At 42.4% G+C, this 26,690-nt stretch overlaps 4 protein-coding genes across 12 annotated transcripts in view; 2 read left to right on the top strand and 2 right to left on the bottom strand.

The window, feature by feature from the left end:
* Positions 1-181: 181 nt before the first annotated feature.
* On the bottom strand, positions 182-5,602 carry Oseg1 (intraflagellar transport protein Oseg1). The gene is made up of 16 exons (XM_071791294.1): positions 5,451-5,602; positions 4,938-5,047; positions 4,740-4,860; positions 4,464-4,674; positions 4,243-4,316; positions 3,878-4,148; positions 3,648-3,809; positions 3,261-3,558; positions 2,823-3,193; positions 2,358-2,750; positions 1,761-2,175; positions 1,467-1,693; positions 1,009-1,396; positions 739-908; positions 513-674; positions 182-447 (listed from the first exon to the last, which is right to left on the bottom strand). Exons 1-16 carry the CDS (start codon positions 5,501-5,503, stop codon positions 361-363), a joined length of 3,513 nt encoding a protein of 1,170 aa, XP_071647395.1. The 5' UTR covers positions 5,504-5,602; the 3' UTR covers positions 182-360.
* A 136-nt stretch (positions 5,603-5,738) lies between these two features.
* On the top strand, positions 5,739-8,960 carry Cstf64 (cleavage stimulation factor subunit 2 CstF64). 4 transcript variants are annotated; one of them, XM_071791300.1, is made up of 9 exons: positions 5,739-5,892; positions 5,991-6,202; positions 6,277-6,355; positions 6,764-7,329; positions 7,559-7,730; positions 7,788-7,829; positions 7,908-8,005; positions 8,147-8,346; positions 8,664-8,960. In XM_071791300.1, exons 2-9 carry the CDS (start codon positions 6,142-6,144, stop codon positions 8,781-8,783), a joined length of 1,338 nt encoding a protein of 445 aa, XP_071647401.1. In that variant the 5' UTR covers positions 5,739-5,892; positions 5,991-6,141; the 3' UTR covers positions 8,784-8,960. The 4 variants fall into 4 exon arrangements, with proteins under 4 accessions (XP_071647401.1, XP_071647402.1, XP_071647400.1 ...); XM_071791301.1 differs by having other exon boundaries at positions 5,758-5,905; positions 7,803-7,829; XM_071791299.1 differs by having other exon boundaries at positions 5,758-5,905.
* Positions 8,367-26,690, bottom strand: part of Qin (tudor domain-containing protein qin) — a 143,000-nt gene continuing 124,676 nt past the window's right edge. For 5 of the 6 annotated variants that reach the window (XM_071791290.1, XM_071791288.1, XM_071791293.1 and 2 more), the window contains 22 exons: positions 16,884-17,108; positions 16,358-16,485; positions 15,940-16,085; positions 15,605-15,715; positions 15,379-15,543; positions 15,019-15,313; positions 14,770-14,920; positions 14,431-14,547; positions 14,229-14,325; positions 13,720-13,892; positions 13,439-13,659; positions 12,698-13,328; positions 12,177-12,325; positions 11,712-12,073; positions 11,269-11,438; positions 11,064-11,183; positions 10,858-10,968; positions 10,141-10,701; positions 9,972-10,065; positions 9,714-9,867; positions 9,456-9,615; positions 8,367-9,274 (listed from right to left, as the gene is read on the bottom strand). In XM_071791290.1, coding sequence (XP_071647391.1) covers positions 9,152-9,274; positions 9,456-9,615; positions 9,714-9,867; positions 9,972-10,065; positions 10,141-10,701; positions 10,858-10,968; positions 11,064-11,183; positions 11,269-11,438; positions 11,712-12,073; positions 12,177-12,325; positions 12,698-13,328; positions 13,439-13,659; positions 13,720-13,892; positions 14,229-14,325; positions 14,431-14,547; positions 14,770-14,920; positions 15,019-15,313; positions 15,379-15,543; positions 15,605-15,715; positions 15,940-16,085; positions 16,358-16,485; positions 16,884-17,108 — 4,464 coding nt within the window. In that variant the 3' untranslated portion in view covers positions 8,367-9,151. The remainder of the gene's footprint in view (positions 9,275-9,455; positions 9,616-9,713; positions 9,868-9,971; positions 10,066-10,140; positions 10,702-10,857; positions 10,969-11,063; positions 11,184-11,268; positions 11,439-11,711; positions 12,074-12,176; positions 12,326-12,697; positions 13,329-13,438; positions 13,660-13,719; positions 13,893-14,228; positions 14,326-14,430; positions 14,548-14,769; positions 14,921-15,018; positions 15,314-15,378; positions 15,544-15,604; positions 15,716-15,939; positions 16,086-16,357; positions 16,486-16,883; positions 17,109-26,690) is intronic. The other variant, XM_071791289.1, reaches the window with a different exon arrangement.
* Positions 18,199-26,690, top strand: part of LOC139820783 (uncharacterized) — a 55,446-nt gene continuing 46,954 nt past the window's right edge. Inside the window, exon 1 of the mRNA XM_071791310.1 lies at positions 18,199-18,591. Coding sequence (XP_071647411.1) covers positions 18,528-18,591 — 64 coding nt within the window. The 5' untranslated portion in view covers positions 18,199-18,527. The remainder of the gene's footprint in view (positions 18,592-26,690) is intronic.

Raw genomic sequence — 26,690 nt, 5'->3', positions numbered from 1 at the left:
TGGCTCTCAGGGGATACCGGTAACGGAACATGTGTGCTCAAATGATCACCGCAATTAGCACGTAGCCGAACTCTCGGGTTTACTGTTCCTTTAACTGTACGACGCCCGTGAGGTACTCCTGCTTTATTTATTCAAACAATACAATCGTGATAGTAAGAAAATAACGCAAAAAAGTCTCGCATATAGAAAACAAGTCGTATGTATTATTGCCACAGTGCTGTACAAGATTCCTAAGTAGAAAGATTAAAAGATTTCTAAAACAGTTTTATTTCGCGCATATAATTAAAACATTTCTAAAACATTTTTAACAAGTCCAATATGTACGTCTTGATCTATAACAATTTTTAATTCCACATTATCTCAACCCACGGTCACGTTCGGCGTCCGACAGAACGGGCAATGCCCGTGTCGTAACAACGCTAGCTCGTAGTCGTCCGAATGAAACAACTGAAACATCACGGTCATGTAGAACAGGATTTCACGTTTGCAAAGGGCGTTTGCTGGCAACTTACCTTTAAACAGCATTTGCACAAGCTGATCTGGAGATCAGGTAAAAGATTCCTAAAGTATCTAGTCTTAAAGGGCTTAGGCCACTTGATAATTATTACAGTAGACGGATCCATACTCTTCAATACTCCTCTTCCGACAGTCACTGTAGAATTGCTCGATTTTTCCTACAGAAGGCATCGTTTCTTTTTATAAAATAAACGCTTCGTGCGATCGTAGATTTAACTATACCTCGTATCTCATTAAACGGGCGGTGAAGAGGTCAGCCTCGTTGGAAGTTACGGTAAACTGATCGCTAACTGCGAGATCGTCGGGGGAAGGTAATGGTTCCTCTATCAGTTTTTCCGCTTCGTCGTCCGTGATGTCATCCTCCAATTCGAATTCGACTAACGGCAGGATTTCTGTAAACAATACCGGAATTAATAATCAGCTGCTCTAGAAAAGTTTCACACAGAAATCTCAAGAAACTCAAACTTCTACGGATTATAATCCGCTACTTACCGAACATAACGAAGGAATATTGAAACTTTAAACCGCATTGCGTGCAATTACTGCCAGAGACATTATTCGTCGGCATTAACGGATTGAACGTGGAACATTTGTAGCATAGAGGTAATAATTCTTCCGGATCGCGATACGGATAAGATCTGGCAGCTAAAGTTGACGTCTCTACTTGCGCTAGGAGATTCACGGGAATCTTCATCGCACGTAACTGGTCCAACAATTGCATAACCAGCTTGTTGGCGCCTAATATTCGCGCTTGTTTCATTAGACTATACATTATCGTCATCTTCGAGATGCCTTCCAGTCGTATGCTCTGCGTCTTCATGAGTAAATACCTCGAAATGTTGAATAACGCCTCTGGCATCAGAGACGTAAAAGGTTCTTCCTAGAATACATCAACGTTATGAAGGAAGAATACAACGGGTAACACGCTAAATTTGATGTATTAATCGTACCAGATATTTGTATACTTCGTGATACGCGTAATAGACATCCGCTTTGTCGGAATAATTAAGAAACATCGTTTTTATCTCTTCCACGCTCTTCGACAGATCCAGACTCAATTGCGACAGGAGCCAGTAAAAGTAAGATGCGTCGCGAAACCTTTTCTCTACCACAGCGTTGTTAGCCAGCATCGTGAGTACGAGTATCGACTCCTCCGGTTGTCCCGCCATTTGGAATGCTGTAACAGATATTAAATGTTAAATATCTCGACACTGTGTCCGTTACGATGCAACAGCGATCCGTGCCTTCTTGAGCCTCGGAAAATCGTCCGGTTTCCGCCAACCATCGTGCGTACGGCCCGTATACTCGTGACTTCAACTTCGGATTCCTTTCCGCGAGTTCGAAGGCCTCGGGCCACGCTTGTGCATCCACAAGCACATCGGCAACGTCAGGATCGTCTCCTAACCGGCTGAAAATCTCTGCCGCGCCATGCGAGGCACCCAGTTGCTTAAGTTTCTTGGCGATCATCGACAGGTTGTCTCTGTCCGCCTTGTCTAGTTGTCTGCCTACTTTGATCAGCATGTCGATCCAACCGTACTCGGCGATGATACTAATGGCACGATCGATGTCTCCCGCGGAGAGGAACATTTCGGCCGCCGCGCGCGGTTCGCCCAAGCTCTTCGCCCATTCCGCTCGTCGTCGCAATAATACTGTACGATCCTGATAATTCAAATAAATTGTTAAACCCAATATCTAATAAATACCTATGTAATAAACGTCTAATAAATGTCTAATAAATATTATCCAATCATTTATTATCCTGTTAGTTTCATTATTTTGCTTTATTATACTTGTTATGCACTAAGTTTGGACTTAATATTATATATCGATTATAAACGGACCTGCGTGTTGCCGGAGGCAATGAATTCCTGAGCGATGTCAAACATACGCAAGTCGGAATACATATCCAGGGCGTATTGCTGCAAACCGGCTTTCTGATAAAGCTTCGCCGCGTCGCGAAGTCTACCCATGGCGGCTGCGGCAGTGGCCATGCACGCCTCCCGTCCCCATTCGCCCGACTTTAATTTCTCCTCCACCTCGGACACGATCTCTATGTAACGCAGCTTTTTCACTCGCGCGAACGCCGAGTACGCGATGTTCAATTCCAGATTGTCCAGGCATGCCGTGCCCAGAGCGAGCCAGTCCGATTCGGCTACACCCAAGCACGCTATGTCATAAGCGTGGCCGTACAATCCGATATCTAGATATTGATACATGAACAACGACAGTGGCACCTACAAGCATTAAAGTATATTAATGTCGCGTTCTTTTCTTTTGTCATTTTGCGCAACATCGCGACGGCTTACCTCTGTCGTCACGATGGACGAGCCGTTCAAGCAGTACAGCTTCGAGCCGTTGTGTCCTACGACGAAGCCGGAGAACTTCTGCCTGTACTCGGAGAAATTCGCAACTTTAATCGCGAGGTAGTTGTTGCCCGCGAAGCACATGATATCTTCAAAGGCGATGTTGAACGCGACGCTGTTGACATTCTGGAATTCCTGCAGCTTCTCGCCGGTGCATAGATCGAATACGGACAGGACACCAGATTCGCTGACCACTGCCATCTTCTCCTTCAAGGAGCTGATGTCCAAGCATCTCACGGAATCCTCGATTTTCGCGACGTGCGCGGGAAACGGATTGTCGAGATATATCTTCATCACGTGCCCGCTCTTCAGACCTAGTGTCAAATTTATGTTACGACTACTGATTTATCATGATCACGAGACAATAAACTGTCTCTTTACCGGCTATTAAACATTCCTGCCCGGCGGGACCACCCGCTACTTTGATGTAAGTGATAAGTCCGTCGAGTATCCATTCTCTCTCTATTATCCCGGCGAAGGAGAGACTCTGCAGACGTCTTTCCAGGCATAAAACCAAGTGGTTCGACGTGACGACCAGTAGATTGCAGTTCAACGTCTGATTAAGCTTGTCTCGTATCTTATAATGCATTCCGTCGCCGGCGCTAGACGGTTCGTAGATAATTACACGCTCGGACAATTGCACGGCTAGTCTGTTTCGATACACCGCAATTCGACATACCTAAAATATTATTTGAATATAATAACACCGTACCTTTTATAATAAAGTTATTTAATCATTTTAAATCGTTTCGCCGATGTTGCACTCACCAGATCTTTACATTTAATTCGAACTTTCTGATTCGTGATCAAATGCTGTATTATCACGTCGGTCATGTTCTCTCGGTACGCGTATCTGTCGCCGTACAGACCGTGCACGACGTTCCAGGATAGCTGTAGATACGTTATCGTTCCGTCTTGGGAACCGAGTGCCTGCAAGTAATCGCTAAATAGTGGATCATTAAAACAAATGACGTTAAAAGTAACATGCCATAACTTACAATATGCGTGGCGCTTGGATGAACGGCACAGCTCCATACCCACGACGAGAAGGTACCACCTACATTGACCAATTGTATGCCGTCGTGTGTCATCAACAGGCACTGTTTATTGCTACCGCAAACAAGGAGGTATTGGCCTTCTGGGAAGTGAGTGACTTTAAGCGGTATAAAACTGAACGATCTCTCTCTTCTGATAGCTTCCCCACCAATAGTGTAAAACGAGATGGCTCCATTCCATTCAGCGATGCAGAGAACGTCTGTAGCATCGTCCCTGAGTGAATATCAATAAAATGTTTTTATCTCTTCTGCTTCTTATTATTATCCTATATGATAATTATATCTTTAATATGTAGGATTGTACGTACTGTAAAGGATTCCACGATAAACTCCAAATTGGTACTCCAATTTGCCGTTCAATGCGCGTTTTTTCCTCGCCATTCTGAAAAATACACATGATTTACTTAGATTAGTTTAGAATAACGTGAAAAGACACGTATGTTACATATACATATTTTTTATTAGACATATTCAGAATATTTAAAAACATATAATTTAAAAAATTATATAGACGAAATGAGTAACATACTTTGTTCCTTATGGATACATATCCAGTTGCGAGACCGAGGGCTAAGTACTGTCCGTCCCTTGTCCACGCACAGCAATTGACTCTTCCCCCAGACTTGTGCTTCTGCACAGCTTTCTGTTCCACGGACCAAAAGGCGATGTCTGAGAGTGAACAGCTGAGAAGCTGATGTGAGACGGGATTAAAATGCATCGACTGTACTGCCTCATTGTGTCTGAGCAAAGAAAAATTATGCAATCAAAGGTTCACATTTATTAGAATCATAAATATGGAACGTACGAATATTTTAATATCCCTTCCAGCTTGGAGGTCCAGATGATGACACTTTTGTCTGCTCCACCTGACGCAAACTTCTTACCATCCTTCGCATAGCATACGCAATATACCGTGTCTTTGTGCCCTAAGATACAAAAAGACGAGATTACATTTAAAACATACAGAATACGTTTTAATCGTTGAAATCCTTTAGACAATCACCTTTTAATGATTGAATCAAAGCACCATCGTTGGTCTCATACACAAGGACCTGATTGCCGGAGGCGACAACCAATTGCGTGCCATCCGGATTGAAACAAAGGTCATATATACTGAAACAACATCACCTTATATTTTTAATAAGCAGTATCGAGAGAGAACGTGAAGAACAAGGATGTCAGTGAATGTTAAAACGTAAAAAAGAACAGCGTTTATCTTAATAGACAGTTTAAACCTTTGCAAAACAGGAACTAGCAAAATATAGAATCAGAAATATATATTTTGTTATCAGAAACATATATCATACATAAATGGATAATAAATTATGCAATTAATATTACATTTTCTTATAATTTTATTTGACTGCTCGTTTCATGAAAGATCAATAAAGCAATTTGCGCATTATGCATCTTAGTATTCCACAGCATCTTTATTCCTCGCGTTCTCATTCGGAGCATTCACACAGATCAATTTATAAATTGCCGAGAGACAACTGTCGATCCGTATAAGCTTTACCATTGATCTAACTTTTCTTGCACCTTGTCGACCCATGCTGGATGTGCTCTCATTCTGTCACATTCAGCACGGATTGTTTATATTGTTGGAGCAACTTGCAACAATATCATGTGACACACGAGCATCTGTTTGGCGTTCCCACAGTTACCATGGTAACCGCAATAAACGGATATGGGAGAAGTGTGGAACGCTGCTTTATCGGCAGGATGCTGTTAAAGGCGGGATCTTCTGTAACATGAGACAGAAACGTGTTACCTGTTACCTGCCGGAAAATATCTGTTTGACTACGTAGTTCAACGTGCTCACGGAGACGGAGGCGTCAATGGACGGATAAAACGGATTCCACAATCGACAGCTGGGTACAGAGGTTAGGTTCGAGGATTCTATGATTCTATTTAAAATAAAACGTGAGCAATTGAGCTGATTGAGCACTGTTGAGCAGGTCCGTTTTTGAGGTTGTTTGAAGCTTCCTTCTTATTCTATCTAAAACGGAAAATACATTCTCTCTTTCTCAAATTTTTTTTGTTTTGCTCCTTTTAGGTTAGGAGCGTTAGCGCCTTCGACGGTTAGGTTAGTCGGCAGTACGTGCGTGAGTGCGTTGAGTCTGTTAATCGAGGGTGTTTAACGGAGTACTTCGTGCATCGTTATTAAAATTGTGTCGAGTGTTTCTTGCGGAAACAAAAGCGCGAAAATGAGCAATTCAACTATTTCGGATCAATCGCTGATGGACAAGTCCATGCGGAGTGTCTTCGGTGAGTAATTAGTAAAACGTACGAGTGTGCAATGCCGCTTATCGCATCTCTGTGTTAATGTAATTGTTTTACAGTCGGGAATATCCCATATGAGGCAACGGAGGAGAATCTGAAGGATATCTTCAGCGAGGTTGGACCGGTGCTTTCCTTCAAGTAAGCCTATCATACTTTTCGTTGCTCGCCTCATTTGATTGCATCGAATTGATTAAGATCATTCCCTTCGAATCTGCTGATGTGCCTTTAATATTTAACACAAGTCCTGTAAATTTTAGCAGCCTGTTTTAGAATAACATAATTTTCTAAGAAAATAACTTGATTTTAGCGTCTAGAATGTTTACAGAAAGTAAACTTGTTGTATGACAAGTTCTCTAATATAATTGTTCATTCATGTCTTGTCTTATATGCATTTATTTTCTCTGTTAAAAGCCCATGTTAAAAGGACATTAGACTTCTACCTCTATCTTCTAAGTTCATCTCTTTCTTTTCCTATAATTGCTCCAGCTTTTCTATCGTAGAGAAACGACACTAGTATTTATTAACATACTCAATTATTGCAATCAGATTGGTATTTGATCGTGAGACGGGCAAGCCCAAGGGATATGGCTTCTGCGAATATAAAGATCAGGAAACAGCTTTGAGCGCTATGAGAAATCTAAATGGATACGAGATCGGCGGACGAACGTTACGCGTGGACAATGCTTGCACGGAAAAGAGTCGTATGGAGATGCAGAGTCTCCTACAAGGCCAGAACACAGAGAATCCGTATGGAGAGGCTGTCCAATCGGACAAGGCGCCAGAAGCGATCAGCAAAGCCGTGGCGTCCCTGCCGCCGGAACAGATGTTCGAGCTGATGAAGCAGATGAAGCTCTGCGTGCAAAATAATCCGAACGAGGCGCGTCAGATGCTTCTACAGAATCCCCAGTTGGCCTACGCTCTGCTCCAAGCGCAGGTAGTCATGAGGATAGTCGACCCGCATACAGCTGTCAGTATGTTGCACAAGGCTAATCCTATCCCGGGTGTACTGACGCCGTCGGAGAAACCAATCCCGCAGATACAGCCGCGAATCGAGGAACCGTGGGCGCCGCGACCTCCGCCACCCGTCACCGTTCCAGCGCCCATTTTTGCGGGTACGACAAAACTTTGCCTTGTCATTGATTTAAGAATCACGCCAGTAATTATTAGGAGAATATTGTGTTAATATATTCAGATGTGTTAATTGATTTTCTATGTAATTGACCCGGATGCGGAAATTAACGCAATAAATTTGCCACATTGCATGCGTCGTATAAATTGTACAACCATTTGCCAGCACTGGACAGGGAATTTAAATTTAAAATTTAATTCGTAAAAACACAGGTCAGGATGTAGATCTTCGACTAGACAGGCAGTTGGACCCGCGTGTAGCTAGATTGGATCAGGATTTAAGAGGATCGCCCCAAACACAGCCTGTGCCAGTCAGCGCGCCATCATCAGTGTTACCGGTCACCGCCGACCCGAGGGCGGCAAATGCGTTTAATATCGCGGATAAGTAAGTGCACCTCACATTTGTTCGATAGACTCCAATTGTAAACTGCGTAATTGAAAGAGCTCTTTTTTACAGCATTCTTCCTGTGGAAGGAATTGAGAGGTCTCATATACATATATACTCCTTAAATATAGATTTAATCGCTGTTTTTTTCTTATACTAAATTGACGTTACTTTCAGCTTCTACCGCGATCCAAGATCCGACAGATTCGCCAGAGATTCGAGAGATCTTAGGGATTCCAGAATGCCGATCGATCCTAGGATTACCAAATCTAATCGTATGTTTCTTTTACTTTTTACACGTGTGATTACTTATGCATTTTATGGTGAGCCCATTGGCTTCGGTATATGTCCAAGTAGCAAGAATTACTTCTCGATGGACCGAACCTTAATAGACTTTAGTTATTCAAAACTTCCAGCGACTCCTGTTGCGCCGCCGATTGTTCCAAGACCGGTCGCTGCACCAACTGTGCCAGTTCCATCAAGCGTTGTAATTAGCAACACAACCGGCTCCTCTGTCGCTGCACTTTCACAATCCACAAGTTCCGCAACTTCAAGGCTAGTGGCCGGAATGTCTCCAGCGGGAAGTATTCCCAGCGGCGCGTCCGATCAGGAAAAGGCATGTTACAGTAAAATAACTCCATTGACAAAGATCGTTTATCTTGCTCTCATTGCTTATACATCATTATTTGAAATTTCAAATTTGGTTCGCAAAAATCAAGTTATTTTGAAACAAAATAATATCATGGTTGTGTCTCATGTTCTTCTTATCAAATAAAATATAAGAACAAAAACTTATTAGTTATACGCGTATAAAGACTAATTAATTTTATTGGATATATCAGCACGATGAACCAAAATGCAGTCGCGAACAACAGCTTAGTCAGTAAAAAAATGTATCTCAGCTATGTTCTAAACAGATTTTTTTTTTCACAGGCGGCCTTGATAATGCAAGTATTGCAGTTATCAGATGAACAAATTGCAATGCTTCCACCTGAGCAAAGGCAAAGTATCTTGGTGCTGAAGGAACAGATTGCGAAGAGTACACAACGTTAGTTATAAGAGACACTAATATAAAATCTCTAAACGTCACTAAATCTAATGCAATATCAAAATATAATGTACGATCACATTAAAAAAAAAATAAGATTTTATAAGAACTTCTCTTATTTTCTAATGTATTATAATCATAATCCTTATTTATACATAGAAAAAATAAAATATTCACAGATATTCCTTCTCGGATTTACTTAAACCATGGATATAAATCATATGAGACAAATATGATTTAAGTAAAGCTTGAAGTCATTAAAGCTACCTCTTGAATTCCTTAAACTAGTATAAACTTTCTTCTATTAGGTAAAACTCCTGAATCTTCTTTGTGTTTCTTAAACTGGTATAAACCTTCTATTAAGTGAAACTCCTCAATCTTCCTTGGGTTTCTTAAACTGGTATAAACCTTCTTCTATTAAGTGAGCATAAAAAAGCTCTCTGCACGTTTTATCCTTGTATATTTGGACCACGAGATTATTTCCATCGTTGATCTCCTACAATGATAATTAATGTTAATAATAATTAAATAAGTTGGAAATATATATATATATACACAGAAACTAATATAAGGCTGTCAAAGATCTAAGGTTGGATCGTATGGCTTTTGATTCTAATTTGATTGGATAATTAATGTGTTTTTATCTGACTAAGTAAATGAATTTTAAACAAGCTTACCTTGATTTGAGCCACAACTGCTTGATTATAGATTTCATCTAATTTTGACGCTAACAAATCAATGTCGTCAGAGACAAAGTTTAGACCCCAAAATGTGCATTTGATAGCCATGGCGGGCACTTCCAGCCATTTTTGCTTTAGTACATACAAATTGTGGTCTCTAGAACATTTTATTTTTGTGTATCATTATACAAATACATAACACAATTCAAATAATGAAAAAATTGATAGTATTATCGATAGTATTATATATCTTACTCGGAGAGTAGGTCCAATATTCTGTATTCATGATTACCATAGTCGACATAATATAGTGAAATCTTCATGTATCGACTGTTTGGAATTTTCTCACTATTTGTAATTACGCATCTGTACCACATGTCATCAATAAACTTCGTAATGCAAGGAGTATCTAAGAAAAATTATAAAATGAATATTATTAATAATTTCATTAAACATTGTGTTGCGTATCAATTAAATCATGCTATTCTTATTAAAAATACTTTCATTACTCACTCTTCGCAAAAGATTCGAGTAACGGTTGATGACGAGCATCGATTTGTAACTCTGACATTATAATTTCGTACTGCAAATAATACTTGTGAAGCTCCTAAAAAGGTGAATATAAATTAGACTGATGCTCTTTGTGTCAGATATATTTAATAATAAATTCGCGTATGCCCACTTTAGAGAACATATGGTCGTTATTTTCTGCCAATTGCGCGAATGAGGTGATGGGATCTTTGTTGCAACATAATTTTATTTCGATATACTTCGTCTCCTGCGGAATTGTCAACCGTTTGTACGAGAGAAAAACACCGTCTTCTTCCTCCGATTGTGGTTGCGGCGTTGAAGAGATCAGATAATTGTTCAAAGTATTCGTGTCTATTGAAGATATACTTTCGGTATCGGATATCTTATCCTTCAATTTATCAAGCAATTCTGTCTTTAGAGACTCCGCTAAATTACCGCTGATCATATCTTCGATCAATGTAACATCCTGCGTGTATGTTCCCGAAGATCCGTTAAAAGTATCAGCTACGGACGGCTTTTCGCACTCGCTTACTGTCTCTTCAATGACGACATCTCTGGTGGTGTCCAAGGATTTTAAATCATCCTCTTCATCCTCGGAATTGTCTGAATCATTCCACTCCTTACGTTCGATCTTAACATTCATGTTCTCCATGTGATTTGCAAGGTACATGAGAAAGTCGCACTTAAATGGCTGCAATAATTGTATCGATATCTGCGGGGTAACAAGTATGACGTTAATGCATGCATAACATTATTACTAATAGGTTATGATAAAATAATCGTTGTCGAAATATAAAAGTTAATTAGAGACTTTAAATTAAGAGCTCGTTTATACTCTTAAATTACTACTGACATGGACGCAACTTACAATTAAATACGTGGGTTGACGCTGTAAAATGGACACTTTGCATTCTTTTTCAACGAGAAGCTTGTGTATGCGGTCTAAATCGTGCAACATCCATTTACCGGTCAAGGAGTCCTGTTATACAAACACGAGGAAAGATTTTGAAAAATAATTGCAAATAAACACGGAATTACACAATAAATTGGTATTGCCAAAAAATATCCTGTTACCGGTTTTAGCCCGCTGATGACGCATTTTGTGCACTGGATAGGAATATGTCCCAGTCTAACGTGATCCGTTACGTGCTCTATCTCACAGTCTTCCACATTGCCGTAATCGACAAATTCCACCTAGATACAGAGCACACGATCAAGAAAACGATAATGCGAAAATAATAGTTTGCGAAAGTAATAATAATAGATTATTATTCCTTACCTGTATTATATTTCCTGAAGTTTTGATAACTTTACCTCTGTACCACTTTTGGTTACCATGATATTGAGCGATACATAATTCTCCTTCCTTCCATTGCTTAAGTTTGTTTATTTTAATATTCTTATAATGAGTTTGTAATTCAGTCTCTATGTAGTGCAGTATATCGGCATCTAACGAAAGTAAAACGACAGAGCGTAAGCACAATTTTCGAATAAAAAACCGTTGTATTGCAATTAATTATATATAAGTATATACATATACATATATATATATATATATATATATATATATACATATGTGTGTGTGTGTGTGTGTGTGTGTGTGTGTGTGTGTGTGTGTGTGTGTGTGTGTAGGTATATAGGTATAAATCAAAGCAAAATTCTATGCAAGATTACATTAGAAAGGAACTCTATGTAGATTACTATATAACCAAGGCAACGTACTATATTTCTTAGGATGCAAGTACACAACGCATTTGTTGTCCACATATGTCGGCATAGCGTGAAATACTTCCTCCGTTATCTCATTCGGCGGTAACCAGTCCGAGAATTTCACTGCACATTCACGATCTATCGATTCGTAAGCCTGGTATTTGGCATTCAAAGCTAAAGTAGTTAAAACGTCAATGCTAGAATTGCAAAACGACAGTTCATCCTTAGGTGATGTCAACGTTTCATCCATTTCGGTCTCGTTTAGCCCTTTGTTATGCCACTTCACCTCTTCTTCGGATTGCACAAACCAACAACTGCTCTCCAACTGCTGCCTAAATTCTGCTGCGAGAGTCGAGTCTGCTGTCGCAAAGTAGCTGTTGAATTAGATTAAAAATCATGATTCAAATATCGCATACAAATTAAGTTCCTTTTAGTTTAGTTTAGTTAATTAAATATAAAATTGATTTAACTTCTTACTTTTTAATGGGTAAGGCGACACCCTTCTCCACCAATATTCGGTTGATAGAATTTATTTCTACTTTAGCTTTCGCAAAAGGTCCTGGTATTTTCAACTGTCTTACCCAAAGCTCGACAGAGACCACGTCGTCGCAAATTTCTTCCTGAACCTTAACATACGTGACAGGAGCAAGTTACATTTTTATATTCGCAATCAAATTTATTGCATTCGGCAATTGCAATTAATGTTATTTTTTTCACACAACTTTCATCAAGTAATTTTTAAAGACTTTAGAAAATCTATAACTTGTGTTAGAATTTAGGACAGAATTTTATTTATAATCTTATATGTAAAATAAAGAACATTTGAAGAGAGAATCGGAGAATATACATATTATATAAAAAATATATATCTATTAAAATGCATATATATGTCAAAGTACGGCATATAAGATTACAAATGGAATTATTGTCTAAAGTGGGCTTTTATAAATCCCCGAACTTCATGGATTAAAAGAAAAAAAAGGCAAGAAGTTTTTTACCGGCTTAGTGATGTAAAATTTGCAATTCGAATTGTCTCGTATAATCTCGGACAGCGTTGCGCAGGATAACTTCGGCCACGTGGATGATCCGCCGCACGGCAAAATACCGGCCAGCTTCACCTTAAAGCAGTACGTCATTTCCTTGGTGAAATCCGAATGGAGAACTTGTATGTCCTTCATCGTCACCGTCTCCTCGATACCCATGTCGTAGAAATAAACTAGCACTTTTGTCGAAGATTTTATCTTCAATATTTTCGCGCGGAAGTAGGACTTGTCCTTTGCGGAATACACCGCGCACAATGCGCCTTCACTCCAATTATCGCGCGGTTCGGAGAAATAGGTATTGTAGAAGTTCTGCATGGACGCCATTAGTTTGGCGTTCGATTTTTCATATTCGGTCTGGGCAACGTAGATGCAGTCCGGTGTGGTCACCCTTTCAACACGCACTTCCACCTTGAACGGATCTTTAGGCGTCTCGTCTTTTACTGATTTATCATCCTCCACCTGCGTATCGTTCCACGAAACGCAGAGGTCTTTGATAGTATTATCGGATTTCGAATTATTATCGGACTCCAGTGGAATAAAAGGTTTAAAAGCCAATCGTAATTTCCTAGGCTTGTTCTTAAATTTGCTACATTAGGGAAAAGAGAGAACAATAATCATAAAAAATTGAACATCGCATCTCAAGTAAAGTCTTTTTATCTTTTTATGTAAAAAATTTTATGTGACGCCAGCGCTCACCTCACAAAAAATTCGTTAACAACGCCTTCGAGTTTTAACTGACGGCTGATGTCGATGTTATCAGCGTGCATACATCCGATGTACCGGTCGTCTACTTTTCTTCGAGGAATTATCGTGATACAGTTTGCATTATTGAAAATATGCAGCAAACTTGAGAGAGCTTCCGGTTTCCAGCTTCCATCAGATTCAGGCATTATATACATTAACGCTACCTTTATGGCCTGAACGAGAGAAAACGATAAGTCTGTGTGATTCTGTGCATAGAAAAGGGATTGACTTACTTGTGCCTTAAATATGGTGTATTCATGCGGAATCGCTCGCAACGTGTCGCGATTTTGAATCAAGGTATAACCCCAGTCCACGCAAAACACTCTGACTTGATTTTCATTAATTATTTCAGTGATCTCGCCGCGTTGCCAGGTATTGTCTTCCAATTGTACAGCGCACGGTAAACCTGATATCGAATTTACATTCTCAAGTAAAAACTTTTTTAAGAGAAGCATCTGAAGACTATTAGATATTGCAATTATAACAGTTATAGAGAATAATATGAAATTTTCTTTCCAGTACTCTAAATTTTTGACAAATTTTTGTAACCTTTTTTAATTTCAGAATAACTAAAAATAATTAGTGGAACATCTTATTTAAATTAATCTTTTTAATTATTATAACATATAATAACATAATAACAATAATATTAATAAAATTCACAGCTGTGTAATTAGTATTGTCGATCAGCTACAAAATAATTATCTCGGCAATCCAAAAATATCTGTAAGTAAAAACCAACCTTCTTGTGGTGTTTCAATTATGTTCGGTGAAGTCTCTTTTTCGAAATACTCATTCATTTCATTCCTTATTTTCAAGAACTTATTTTGACGCAGAGCCTGCAAAGATTCACAAAAATAAAAAGTAACACAAAACTTCTTTTCTATCTCTAACGAGATCATGGTAAAATAAATATTGTAATGATATGATAGTAATTGTTTTACCTTCAAGACGTAAATTTTTTCTGGTGACTCAATCCAGCCAATGTTAACCGTTGTCATCTTACTTAACGGAAGGTCTTCTTTAGTATAAACGTACGTGGTAGGTTTCAACCCGTGCTGCTGCAAAAGAATGCAAACATTGCGTGCGACAAAATAAAAAAAAAAAATAATCACGGTTGAATTATTTTTTTCTTCTAAGAAAGTTTTAAAAGAAAGATCGACCAAAAATCTGGGTATTGACAACTTATATGTGCGTGTATGTGCAGAGGAGTATTAGCTCTAACATTGTAGTATTATAACGATGTGACATATGTATATTTTCGAAAACTGTTTCGAACTTACCGGGCTTAGCCGAGTGTTCAAACGCGCGTAATCCATAATTTTCATAGTGCTACACATCGACTGCGGACCCATGTTACTATTCTTCGAGATAAAGCGAAGATCGACGTACAGAACGTCACGGGTGGAGTTGAAAACAGACATCGTGCAATCGCTAGAACGTAGAACATTTTTCCAAACGGTTAACGGTGACACTCACTTCCCTCGAACATACACGCGGGGTAAGAATCGTAGGATTGGCAAATGGCTTACGCTCCGTTCGTCAGCTTCAGAAAGTCGTTCGTGCTCGCGTTTGTCCAGTGAAGATTTTTGGGCAGCAAGCCATGTAAGCTGCATCGAATCGCTTGCGGTGGCAGTTCTCGCAGATGCTTGGGGATCTCTCGCACTCTCGACGCCGCTATGTTGCACTCTTCGTAGCCGTAGTCTATGTAAATCACGTTGTACACCCGTTCATCGTCGGCAGTCGTACTCGCCGCGCTCACCCGCCCTCGATACCAATCGTCGACATTGTTGACCTCTTTCCATTGTTTGACGATACACATATCGTCTGTAAAACAGAACAAACGCGACGGATAAAAATACGATCGCTAATCTCATCGCGAGCGATCGTACCTTGGTTGATATTAATCGGTGTCTCGACTAGGTTCTGCTTGTCGTTCCCGTATGCCGTTATGTCTTTCTCCAACTGCAGGAATTCCGGTTTCGTGGCCAGTTTTCGGACGAAGAAAAACGACGGATTAACAACGTACGTCACCTCCACCTTGTACTCGGAAATGCCTTGAAAGAGAAAAAAAACCGGTTATAAAATAATAATTGAAGATTAGAAAGAATAACTTACTTTCTTCTTGCTCGTTATCTTCCGTCTTGTCGTCGATGTCGATCGTCGTTGGTGGTAGTGCTTTACTTGGTTGCATTTCCGGTAGCATTGACGGCGGCTCGTCAAAGACCACTGTCGATACCATTTCATAAATTATTTAACTGCGTTTTTTCATTTCGCACAAATCACAAGCCATAATGATATGAATTTAAAAAAAGATTTTGCGGAAATATAATCTGTCGAATCTAACGAAAACATTGACTTGTGATTTATTAGAAAAAAAAAATTATAGAACATCCGAAGGTGAAGATGCCACATTTTTTGGAAAGCTCTCGCGATAGGATTAATGTTCTCACTTGCGCGCAGTTTCTTCGATAAAGGCGACATTATGTAATTCTTTGGTAGCTCGTCTTTTCGCACGAGACTGTAGGACGACATTAACGGCACTGTGATTGCGCAGTGATCTTCAATAGCTGCGACGATCGAGTCATCGACGGTAAACCTGTTGAGAGAAATGCCTTGTGTTGGACTAGCGAGAATTATATTCGGATAGCCGCTCGCGCTTCGTGCGATCGTACGCGACGAAAAGCGTGTCTTGCAAAAATAATCTGCTTGGGTTATGAACTTCGATATTGACAAAGAGACATTCGGTAACATTCCGATTATTAACGGCGAAGAAACGATCAAGCGCGAATCAGCAAAAAAATCTTGCACGTCTTGTTTGTCTTGCTTATCAAAGCAATTCCTTTAATTAATTCGCGTTTTGTTACTTACGTTGCGGTTTGGTTCTGGCACGCGTCCTTATACATCAAATGACAAGGGAGATCTGCCATCTCCTTCAAGATGTTTATCGCGTTTCGTATGTCCATCTTGTGGAAGGTTTGTTTCGCATAGGATGCTATCTACAGACAAATGTTATCAAGCTCAACTTAAGTCGCTGTTAAAAAAAGATGTCGATTTGAATTTAATTGAATATTATGTTACTTCCATCACCGATCTTCTTCTACTCCATTAATTATATCTAATTATTCCTAATTATATTCATTCATAATTCATTACATTCTTTTATCCACTACGTCATTGATTATAATTATATGCATTCATTACATTCTTTTATCTACTACACTCTTAATTAAATCTAGAAAGTTAAAATTAGTTACAAATAATCGAAAGAAGTAAATTTTATAATCTGAAGCTTACAGAATCGTCATTGAATATTGAAGTAAACGACGTTTGATTTGAAGGCAGTGCCAGACGAATATTTCTGGTGTCTATAAAAATTTATTTTTGAAAAACATACCTGCAGCGTCATCTTCAGTTTTTCCTCCTGGATTCCAAGCTGCCTTTCGATGTCCTCTAAATTATTCTTTAGGCTATCACTTTGCTCATGTAGTTGGTTCATCAATTTCGCTTCCATGTTTTGAAGAACGCCGTGCAGATACGCGAAATGTTGAGCGACTGACGTCTCGATGATTTCGCTGTTTTCCACCTTGTACGTGTTGGACGTGATCGCTGATTTTATTTTCTGAAAGAATATCACATGTACGAACCGTTAATGCTTATCCTCATTATATCGTGATCTGAAATAAATGTGTGAATGACGAAAATTGCGTTACGTATCCCATTCAGGAAATTTTATAAGAGAAAATGAAGAAAGAGATGAACGTCGAGATAAAGCGACGAAATAAATAACTAATAAATCAAACTAAATAAATTTAAACAAAATAAGAACGCAACAGGTTTTCGTTATCAAATATGTAAAGTAACAAGGCAGATCTTCGATTGAGAAATGCGGGAGTGAGAAATGGAGTTCGCAAGCGCGCGTGATGTGAGAAGGGGTCGGCGAAATGTATGCATGTCCATTTGCGCAAATGGCTCGATATGGAATAATATTATTATTGCGCGAGCGAAAGAGGAGCCCGGCGCCCTCGCGGGCTTCCGTCGCGAGTTTCGATCCAAGTTCACGAGAAAAATTCGTCGTGTTGTTGCTTCAGTAAACTCTCAGGTCGTCGCTTCGTTCTCGCGGAGTAAATCGGCGGGATCAACAACGTGTACAACATTATGCACTACCGTGCCATTTTGTGGCTCGTCCTCGGGAGATTCTTCTCTCGCCATCGCGAAAATTCGCTGCTGCTGCTAATCAGTGACTTTTACAACGCCTGATGTATGATTATCGCATTTGTATGATTATTTCTTCGCCGATTTGGAACTGATTTTCTTTTACGAGCAGCGCAATGTCCCTGTAGATTTCCCGAATGTCGATTCTATTATTAATATATCAATTACAGAGAATAAGTAAATATTGAATTAATTAATTTTCGTTCATCCGACAGAATCTTGTAAATGTATGAAATTCACAAAAATTATAATTGAGCACAAAACTCTGTCCGACGATCAAAAAGATTTTAATTTATTTATTCTGTGCTTAATTTGGGGGGGGGGGGGAGGAGGTCGATATTTATTTATTGAAATATTGGCAGGCTCTCTGCACATTCGCGTGAAGGCAGAAGGTCGACTCGCGCCGGTCTCTCGCCTCGAGGAGGATTCCACCGCGGAGGAAAAGAGAGACCGGGCTCCTCTCTCGTCTCTTGCGGAGAGATTGGAACGGCTGGGAGAGGCCCCGTGCACCACACAAGTGGGCCGCTGCGCGAGGCTAATACCACTTGGCCACCACGAGCCTTTCCTCAGTCTTTCACGTCCCGAACGGCTGGTCGCACACCCAACCGCAAGACAGTCGCGAGGTTCCGTTCGCCGGCGCGAGTATACTCGCGTCCTCCGTGCCTTCTCCGTGCCGCGGTCGGTGTTCGCCGCGAGGTCGAGTCGACTCCCGACGATGCGTCCGCGATCGTAGGCTGTCCCCTTGGTGCCAGCACGGAGGCGCAGGTCGCGAGGAGGAAGAGGGTAGAAGCGGACGAGCGGAGGAGAAGAGGGATATATATATAATATGAGGCTCCTCTGCGTGGCGATTGCCATCGCGAGTGTAGCGTTTCTCTCGACAATCGTCTCAGGTGAGTCTCTTTCTTTCTCGCAACTTGTACATTTGGGTCGCGCCCAGAGCTCTGCGAAAATGTTGGCTCCTGCAGTCGTTAATATTTTCGCGGTGTGAAAGACAGGAAAGAACGAGAAATTTTGAGATAAAAGTCGCGAGCGCTTCTAGTCTTCGTCAAGCTTTATCTATCTCTTTCGCGAGGTTGATTTCTTTTTTTCTTTTTTTAATTCTTACTATTCGCGCATCTCAGGCTCACCCTACGAGTTTACTCGTTCGAATCAGCCTCCGCGCGTGCGTAACTCCCCCTTGAGCGTTGAATTGTTACAATGCTAAGAGTGAACGTCGAAGACGCTCGCGAAGGCCATCGGTCTTTCTCTCTCCGCGTTCTCTAAATTAAACGCGCGTAAACCGTAGACCGATTCACGGACGATGCGTTTTCGTCGGATGAACTTAATTTGCCCTCCCAACTCACCGTTCGAGTAAACCGCGCTGATACCCGCTTCCTTCGGGACCACCCTTTGACTATTTGCGGAGTATAATTAACGCCGCGAAGACGCTAAGGGGAGTTCTCAACGGTCGATTGATTAGGTTAAACAAGATCACGCCGAGTTGTGGAGAACAATTCGGTGCACGAGTTACAGATCGCGATGATGCCGGGAACGGCTTTTTATCTCCGGAGCAGATTTTACCCATAAATGATTATTTCCTTTTATAGTTAACTGTGAAAAAGTAATTTAACTTCTCACCACGTTACTTCAGAAGTGAATAAAACCAGTTACCCATTACAAAATGTATTTTTTACAGCTGTTTAGTATATCCTAAAATAACTTGTATAATGCTAATAATAAATGAATCTATAGCCTTGCGATAAAAATATTTTTACAATCCTTCACAAATTTCTTTCTCTCCCTCTTCGCGCAAAAATAAATCTTTCTCCAAGTTTAAATCGATATCATTTCAAATAGCGATATATCTGAATCATTTTCTCGTGTAAGACTCAAAATTGAAAAAGATTCTCTTCAGTTACATCGATTTGTCATTTTTAGAGAATCGTGTTAAGTCGTCCTGCGTTTTCAACACGATCAAGTTCAATGAGGAGATAAGTTAGAAAGACGGTAATTGCAGACGACGTTGACCCGAAGGATATCGTGATAATCGATGATAAAGGGGAGATTCAATCGGTGACGAGCTATAGAAGCTCGAGCCACATACGAGAGCCTCGCCGGTCACGATCTCTTCGTCGCTTTTATTTCCCTCGTTCGAGACGGAAATGTCCGTGGGCATCGCGGCCCCTTCTTCTCCCTCTCCTGCCATCCCTCGATCTATCTATTTATTTATCTACGTGCTCCCGAGTATAATGGACAATAAAACGTTTCATGCGCTAAAAAGCAATAACCGCACGCGAACATGGGTGTCGCAAAAAAATCCGGCTGGTTAGCGAAGGCAATGCGTGGTTTTACGCTCCTTCCCTCGCTCCTTCTCTCTCCATCTTTATTTTTATCATCCCTTGGGCACGACATCGATCGAACGACCGACGCAAAAGGACGGCAAAAGGAAGAAAAAAAGGGAAGAGCGGAGGCTATGACCGGAACACGTCGACGGGAGCGGGAGAGAATGGAAGTAACACGGTAGGTTCTTTCTGAAAACAAACCCTCACCGGACATCGTCTCAATTACCGCTCAAACATCCCTCTCCAAAGGCGGATTCCGGAGGAAGAATTTTTCTCCCTCTGAGTTTCGCGAGCAGCTTTCGCGGATCCGCTTGTACGACAAAACCCCGACGACGACGACGATGGATTCCCCGCGCGATATCCCGGGGAAAGTCGAAATGGGGAAAATTAATGGCAGGACGACGGCTGTCATTATGGGCTCTATGGTTCGAATTAAGCTTCAAATGAAGTTTTTATGCAAAGTCCCTCGCACGGTCGACTGATAAAAGAAAGTAACGATTACGATTATGAATGTTATCATATTATGCCATCGGGAATAGAGACTCGCCGGTCGTATTTCGATGTTATTTATACATCGACAGTGTTTATTTTATCGTCGCCGTTCACGGGTCCTGCACGCGGCAGCTCCCTGCGGAAAGACCGCGGGGAGATCCGTCCCGCGATTGATTCGAAAGGCGTTCCACCTCGAGCTGTTTACTCGGACGATCTAGATAGAGAAACACCGCTCAAGGATCACTCGGTCTCTCAACCTCGTTCTCTTCAAGGATGATTAGAGTAGATTCATCCCCGTGCATTCGCGCGTGCCCGACGATCGTTGGACGGAGAAGGGGAATAATAAAATTAATCAAACCACGCGTGACGGGCTGCGATTTTGACCGTCATCGACTACTTCCACCAGCTATAATTTGAGCTTTACTAGTCGAATAAAAATCGCGCGCTCCAAATGCCCGACATACCGTGGTGTTAAAAGCGTGACATAACGTGGTTGAATATTTCCCCGGTACGCACGACAAGGAGGATTTCCCCATCCGTCGCTTCGTTTGACAAAAACGCGAGTTGCGTTTTCGCGCAAAACGCGGACCGGATTAACTCGAAGCGGAAACGCTCGCCGGCGCAGAAAAAGCCCGATCGTACGTTTGTAGAGTGCGTATCCCTCGCGATTATCCGATTCGTATATTATTTCCTTTGTATCCTTCGCGATTATAACGCCCACGTTGTACAAGATTGCGCTGGTCTAGCGACCGGACCGGTTGAAAGTTCTGCGAAATGATCGAAGATCCGATCGGAGAATGACAAAAGCTTTTTCCTATATTTATCGACTGTATATTTTAGTATTTATTGTATAGAAGACTTTGTATTAATTTTTCGTGAGTTGCGTGCTTTTGCTAAAATGGCGAATATTTAGCTGTAGCAAATTTCGTTAGTTATTATATAAACAGCAAAAAGATTTGTCAAGACCAACCTTATTTGCAAAATAGTTTTGTTAGATCCGTAAATTATTTTGCTCCAGCAATAAATTTACTCAATTTCTTCCTTTCTGTTCTCATAATTTTGCTTATTCTACGACATTCTATCAGCAACAATTGCGTAATAGTAAAACGTATTTGATACAAATAAACTGTTTGCTCTAACAACAAATTGATCTGTTTCTATAAACTTATTCGACAAAAACTTTTCTATCCTTTCAGCGAAACAAATCTAACAAATCTTACTTAACATCCAAATAATTGGTTGTCACAGGAAGATCTGTTTGCTCTTACATTAAATATTAAATATACGGTAGCAGCAATGATTTTGCCCACGATAGTCAGATTATCTTTCTCCCGTGTGACGAGTTCTCATTTTCCAAGTTACAAAGTCACTGTTTATTACAAATCTGCCGCTATAATAATCTCATCGCATAATGCATCTCATGCAAGATTCGCATAGTGGAAACGTTAATGTCTTCCGCCGCGCGTGCGAATTGCCCGCTGACGATAATGAATAGGTGCATATCGCGCAAGAATAATGTATTACCCGGCGAATGCGCCGGTGCACAATTTCGCATATACATATAAATTGTTCATATCCGCGACTGTCGCGTTCGCCAAATTTTGCACGATATTATAACACACTCGGGTAGGGGAGAGCTCCCAAGGATTTTCTGGCAGACGCGCGATCGGGAAAACGTCTCCCGTAAAAATGTCGCGTAACCATCGGCGATCTTTCCGACATATTTCACGGCACGCTTTGCGACAGGATCCGAAACTATGAGAGAGAGAGAGAGAGAGAGAGACACGGATTTTTTTCGAAGTCGAGATGACTCACCGCGGTATATCGCGACGATCAATTACGTTTCAACATCGCGACGGCGACAATAAGGCGCGCGGGCCTCGTAATCCGGGCATGTAAACGCGCGTGTACTAATTACGAGTTGCGGGCTGGCTTGCTCGCTCGCTCGCTTGCGCCACACGCGCTCCGGTCGCGAGATCGTGCATGACAATCAAGCCGGGGGGAAACCCGCGATCGTGAGCCGAGTTATGAATTAAGTTCCCTCCCCGCGCGTTTCTATAGGTGGGAAATGAAGGAACGCCCTGCGAGAGCTCTCGATTCCCGCGTCCACGTGTCCGCGAGCGCAGGATCCGATCGCCTATAGCATTACACGGCGATAATATAAATGTACAGATGCAAACTGACCGTCTTCAGGCTTTTCTGTGTACGTGATCTTCTCTCTCTCGACATACCTTCCTCTGGAAAAAAAGAAATGTGGGATCTCAAGTTTATTTCGGTCAGATCCGCCGAGAAGGAGCCTGATTGAAGCGGCCCTCTCGCATAAAACGCGCCGGAAACAAACGTGGAACTAACGAGGGGAGAGAGTATCGCTCTCCGCCTCCTCCCTGCGCGCAAATGTCATTATAGTAATACGGTAATGGTGTTATTAAAGGAACGGTAAAAAGAATGCGCTCCAATTATATCTCCCAGGATCTCCGTCCGTCCGTCGGCGATGCCAAAGAGAAATCTATTTCCATTATACAGTCCTACCGCGCGCGCATACATATTTCATCTCTTCATGGCGAGTCTTTGAGAGCGGTATATATACATATATATATGTATATATATGTATAAAACGATCGATGACGCCGTTGCAAATATTATTTTATGGGCGTCGACCAGGCGCGCGCAATAGCGGAGCGGCTCTCCCGAGGTGTCGATTCGCGAGATCGATGCTGCGCGCTCGTGATTGCTGTCGAAATCAGTTAGAGAAGTTATTCATTTCGCGCCGCCCCGCGCGCCTAATAAACATATTCACGACGACTTGCCCGGCATCATCATTGTGAATATGAATAAGCGAGCCGTCGCGCGACGCGTATTATTCATGATAATTATTAGCAATAATTAATCTGTAATCATAATAGATAATATTCCGCGGCTTTCATCGCTCCCGATATATGACCGATTCGGAATTTATAATTGTCAACTTTTTCGGGAGCGATACACGCGCATTCGCGGCACGCCTTCTCCACGCGGCACGGCGGCGGCGGTGGATCGATTAATTGAAATCGGTGGTCGGTGCGTCGTCGTCGTCGTCGACGACGATCCTGGGATGAGGTAAAAAGACGGTGGAATTTCGCAACGTCCCACCGCGAAGATTAGTGTCGCGCTCAAAGAAGTAATCTACGGTTTTCTACGCCCCCGTTGTTTGTAATCCGGCGTTTTGTTCGGCCGAAGAGAGGTAGTACGAGGCGGGTTCGCTTAAATCCTGCTTATACGTACCGCGGAGAGAGCTGGGGCTCTTCTCTAAAGACGAGAGACGCCAACGCCGAGATAGGCAGAGCAACGATTTACGGACGCCGGAACGAACGGAGTTAGTTAAAAACACCCGAGTTTTTGCCGCTAAATTACACGGTAATCGGTAAAGATTTCATAAACGTTCGACATCACTGGAGATCGGAAAAATGGGAAAAAGAGAGATCGAGGCTGTGGATTAAAATTGTATCGACATCACTGCCATTGCCGCCGTATACGAGCTTCGTTAGAGGAGACGAGAGAATGCTTCTTTTTTTTTAACGCGAGAGAGATTGAAACGCGCTCTCGTTTTTCCCTCTTTTTTTTGAGCGTTCTGTATTACATGTATACCGGGGACACGCACATTGTTTCGCCGAAACGTTCGTCGCGGCAAAGCAGTGTGACGTTTTATCTTCCCAAACAATCGCCGAGAGGGAGGATCGGAAAAATATATCATGCTGAAAATCCCCGCGAGAGCCTCGCCACCGCGTAGGTGACGGGCCGGAACGGAGTTCCTCTCCTCTCTTCATCCACAGCCACCGCACACCGTCCGGTCCGTCCGATCTCGGTTGTCGGTCACGTAATCTCGTCGTCTCCATCGAGCAAATCCCTGCGCCACCACCGTCCGTCAATGACCCTGGCCTGCATCGTCGGCGCGGTATCGGAAATTTACATTGGAAAAATATCGCCCGTCTCGGCGAAGGTCGCCCGTTCCGGAAAATCAGGTTTGCACGGCGGCGAAGAGCGTCACGCATTAACGAATCCCGCGAAAGTGTTCGGGGGGAGCTTGCTGTACGTCGTGCCGAGCGGGGGGAAAAATTACGTCGCGCATAACAGCTCGCGAGAGAAGGAAAACAGAAACGAAAGCAACCGGCGAGTCGATCGGGAGCGAGGGAGCAACCGCACGAGAAAACCTTAAACGACTCTCGAGAGCGAGAGCTCGAGGAGCGCCGATCGCGAGAGAGGTCCCGTCCCGCCCGAGTCACGATTTTCATAGAGCTGTTGTGTACGTGGCGGACAAAGGCGAGCACATAACGCCGTGCGGCGAGCCTCGCTCTTTCTTTTTCCTCTTTTTTTCTTTCTTCAATTCCGTCTCGCAACCGCTGTAGCCTAGATACCGGATAGGGCGCGGATCGGGACAACCATGCCGTTTTCCAGATCCAGGGACCCACACCGCGCTCGCGCCACGGATGAACGCGCGCTTTAGCGTCGTAACGGGGGCTCGCGATCACGCGTTACACACGGTGAAAGGAAAAATGCATTATTTCCCCTCCCACGCGGCGGCGGGCGGCATATTTTTCTGATTGCATCAAGAGGTTACGTGTATTCATTCGCGTGTATTGCGCCGCGCGCGCGGCGCGCGATGCGTCCCAACGAAAAAGAAAAATGTCAAAAAAGAAGGGGAAAAAAAAGAAAGAAAGAGGAAACACCGAGGGAAACACATCGGCGAGCAAAGAAATATATTCGGCCAGGTGCAATTAAGGGCGATTACGGGGAATTTACGAGTGCATTAAGGAGCGGGGTGTGTATCCCGACCGGTTTGCGTCGCTCGACCACCGTCTAACCGGTCGGTCGTTCAACCGACCGGACCCCACGACCGCTTTTATATTAATCTGTCCATTGCTCCAGATTAATCAGAGCGTTCGAGGAACACTCGAGCTGACGCAATTACAAATTACAAGGCTTCGGATAAGGATTTATGGCGCGCAGTCCAATTTTCGCGTTTCGGATTTTACCCGGACTCCGTAACAGGCTAAACGTGAACGTATACACGGACGTTATATTGTCTACCTTTCTGGCGTTCTACGAGTCAACTAACGACTCGCTCTCTCGCTAGTCATTGTTCATTGTTTTACAACGTGATTCGCCACGATCGCATCTACGCAATTTCCCTTTTATCTCTCTCCCTCTCTCCCCCTCCTCTCTCTTCTTCGTCCGATCTTTGCCGTTCTTTACTCACTCAAGAGGGTCAAATGAAATAACGTCAAGTTATTACAGAAATAACGCGCTGGGTTTTAATTAACGAAGTGGCATTAATTATCGAAATTATATTCATCAATGAACCGACAGAAGTATTCAAACGTGAAAGACGACGTTTCTCTCTCTCTTGTTCTTCTTCTCCGAGCTCCATTATAGCGGGATGGCGATTTTTACGAGTGTGACGCGAGACACTTCAAACCATTGATAATTACCCTCTTCTTCTTCCAGTTCCCAGTATCTCTTGCGATATAACTCTTGGACACAGACGTTAATGAAGGTGATTAAATGAGACGAAAATGGCAATTCGTTTGGCAGCGAAAGTTTGTCACGTCGCACGAGAGAACATTTTCAATTCTCTCTCCCTTTACATGGATACATTACAAGTTTCCGCGCTGACGATGCCTCGAGGAAGTTTCGTAACACAATTCCCGATTGAATTATCGCTCGCGTCTCAGAGACACGCCGCAGGATCCTGCGAGAGGATTGACAACACGACCTGCCTGATGATCCTCGCGAGATCGATATCCGTGGAGTAAGTCGGACGAAAGAGTGCGGGGATTTAATTTTGCATTCGCGGCTAACGCGCGAGGCGAGAGCACGTCGACGTCACTTTACACGCTGTGTCCCCCCCCCCCCCGTGCGGAAGATGCAGGGGAGGGATTAACGTACATTAAAACCAGCTCTTTAATTCACTTCCAAGCCCTGCGAGCTTCGCGTGTCCCACCCTTTTTCCTCTCCTTTCCATTTCCTCGTCCATCTATAGATACGAGTCTTTGCCCTTCCTTTCGCATTTTCTCCGCGACTTTTCTCCGGGGCATCTCTTCCCTCCCCGTCCCCCCCCGCCTCTGGTATTCTTTCGCGTTTTCTTTTCAACTCTCCTTCGCCTCCCTCGACCCTCCGTTGCCCCCGTCCCTTTCTTCGCT

This window comes from Temnothorax longispinosus, chromosome 10, assembly GCF_030848805.1.
Source record: "Temnothorax longispinosus isolate EJ_2023e chromosome 10, Tlon_JGU_v1, whole genome shotgun sequence".
Classification (NCBI taxonomy): Eukaryota; Metazoa; Arthropoda; class Insecta; order Hymenoptera; family Formicidae; genus Temnothorax; species Temnothorax longispinosus.
This window is presented reverse-complemented; position numbering and strand designations above follow the sequence as displayed.

Excerpts from the sequence above, each read along its gene's own strand:
- Cstf64 (XM_071791300.1), top strand. The coding sequence starts at position 6,142 with ATGAGCAATTCAACTATTTCGGATCAATCGCTGATGGACAAGTCCATG. Across the intron at positions 6,203-6,276 it reads GTCCATGCGGAGTGTCTTCG|TCGGGAATATCCCATATGAG; the intron begins GTGAGTAATTAG and ends ATTGTTTTACAG. Across the intron at positions 6,356-6,763 it reads GGACCGGTGCTTTCCTTCAA|ATTGGTATTTGATCGTGAGA; the intron begins GTAAGCCTATCA and ends TATTGCAATCAG.
- Oseg1 (XM_071791294.1), bottom strand. The coding sequence starts at position 5,503 with ATGAGAGCACATCCAGCATGGGTCGACAAGGTGCAAGAAAAGTTAGAT. Across the intron at positions 3,559-3,647 it reads GAATTAAATGTAAAGATCTG|GTATGTCGAATTGCGGTGTA; the intron begins GTGAGTGCAACA and ends ATAATATTTTAG. Across the intron at positions 1,694-1,760 it reads ATTTTCCGAGGCTCAAGAAG|CATTCCAAATGGCGGGACAA; the intron begins GCACGGATCGCT and ends TATCTGTTACAG.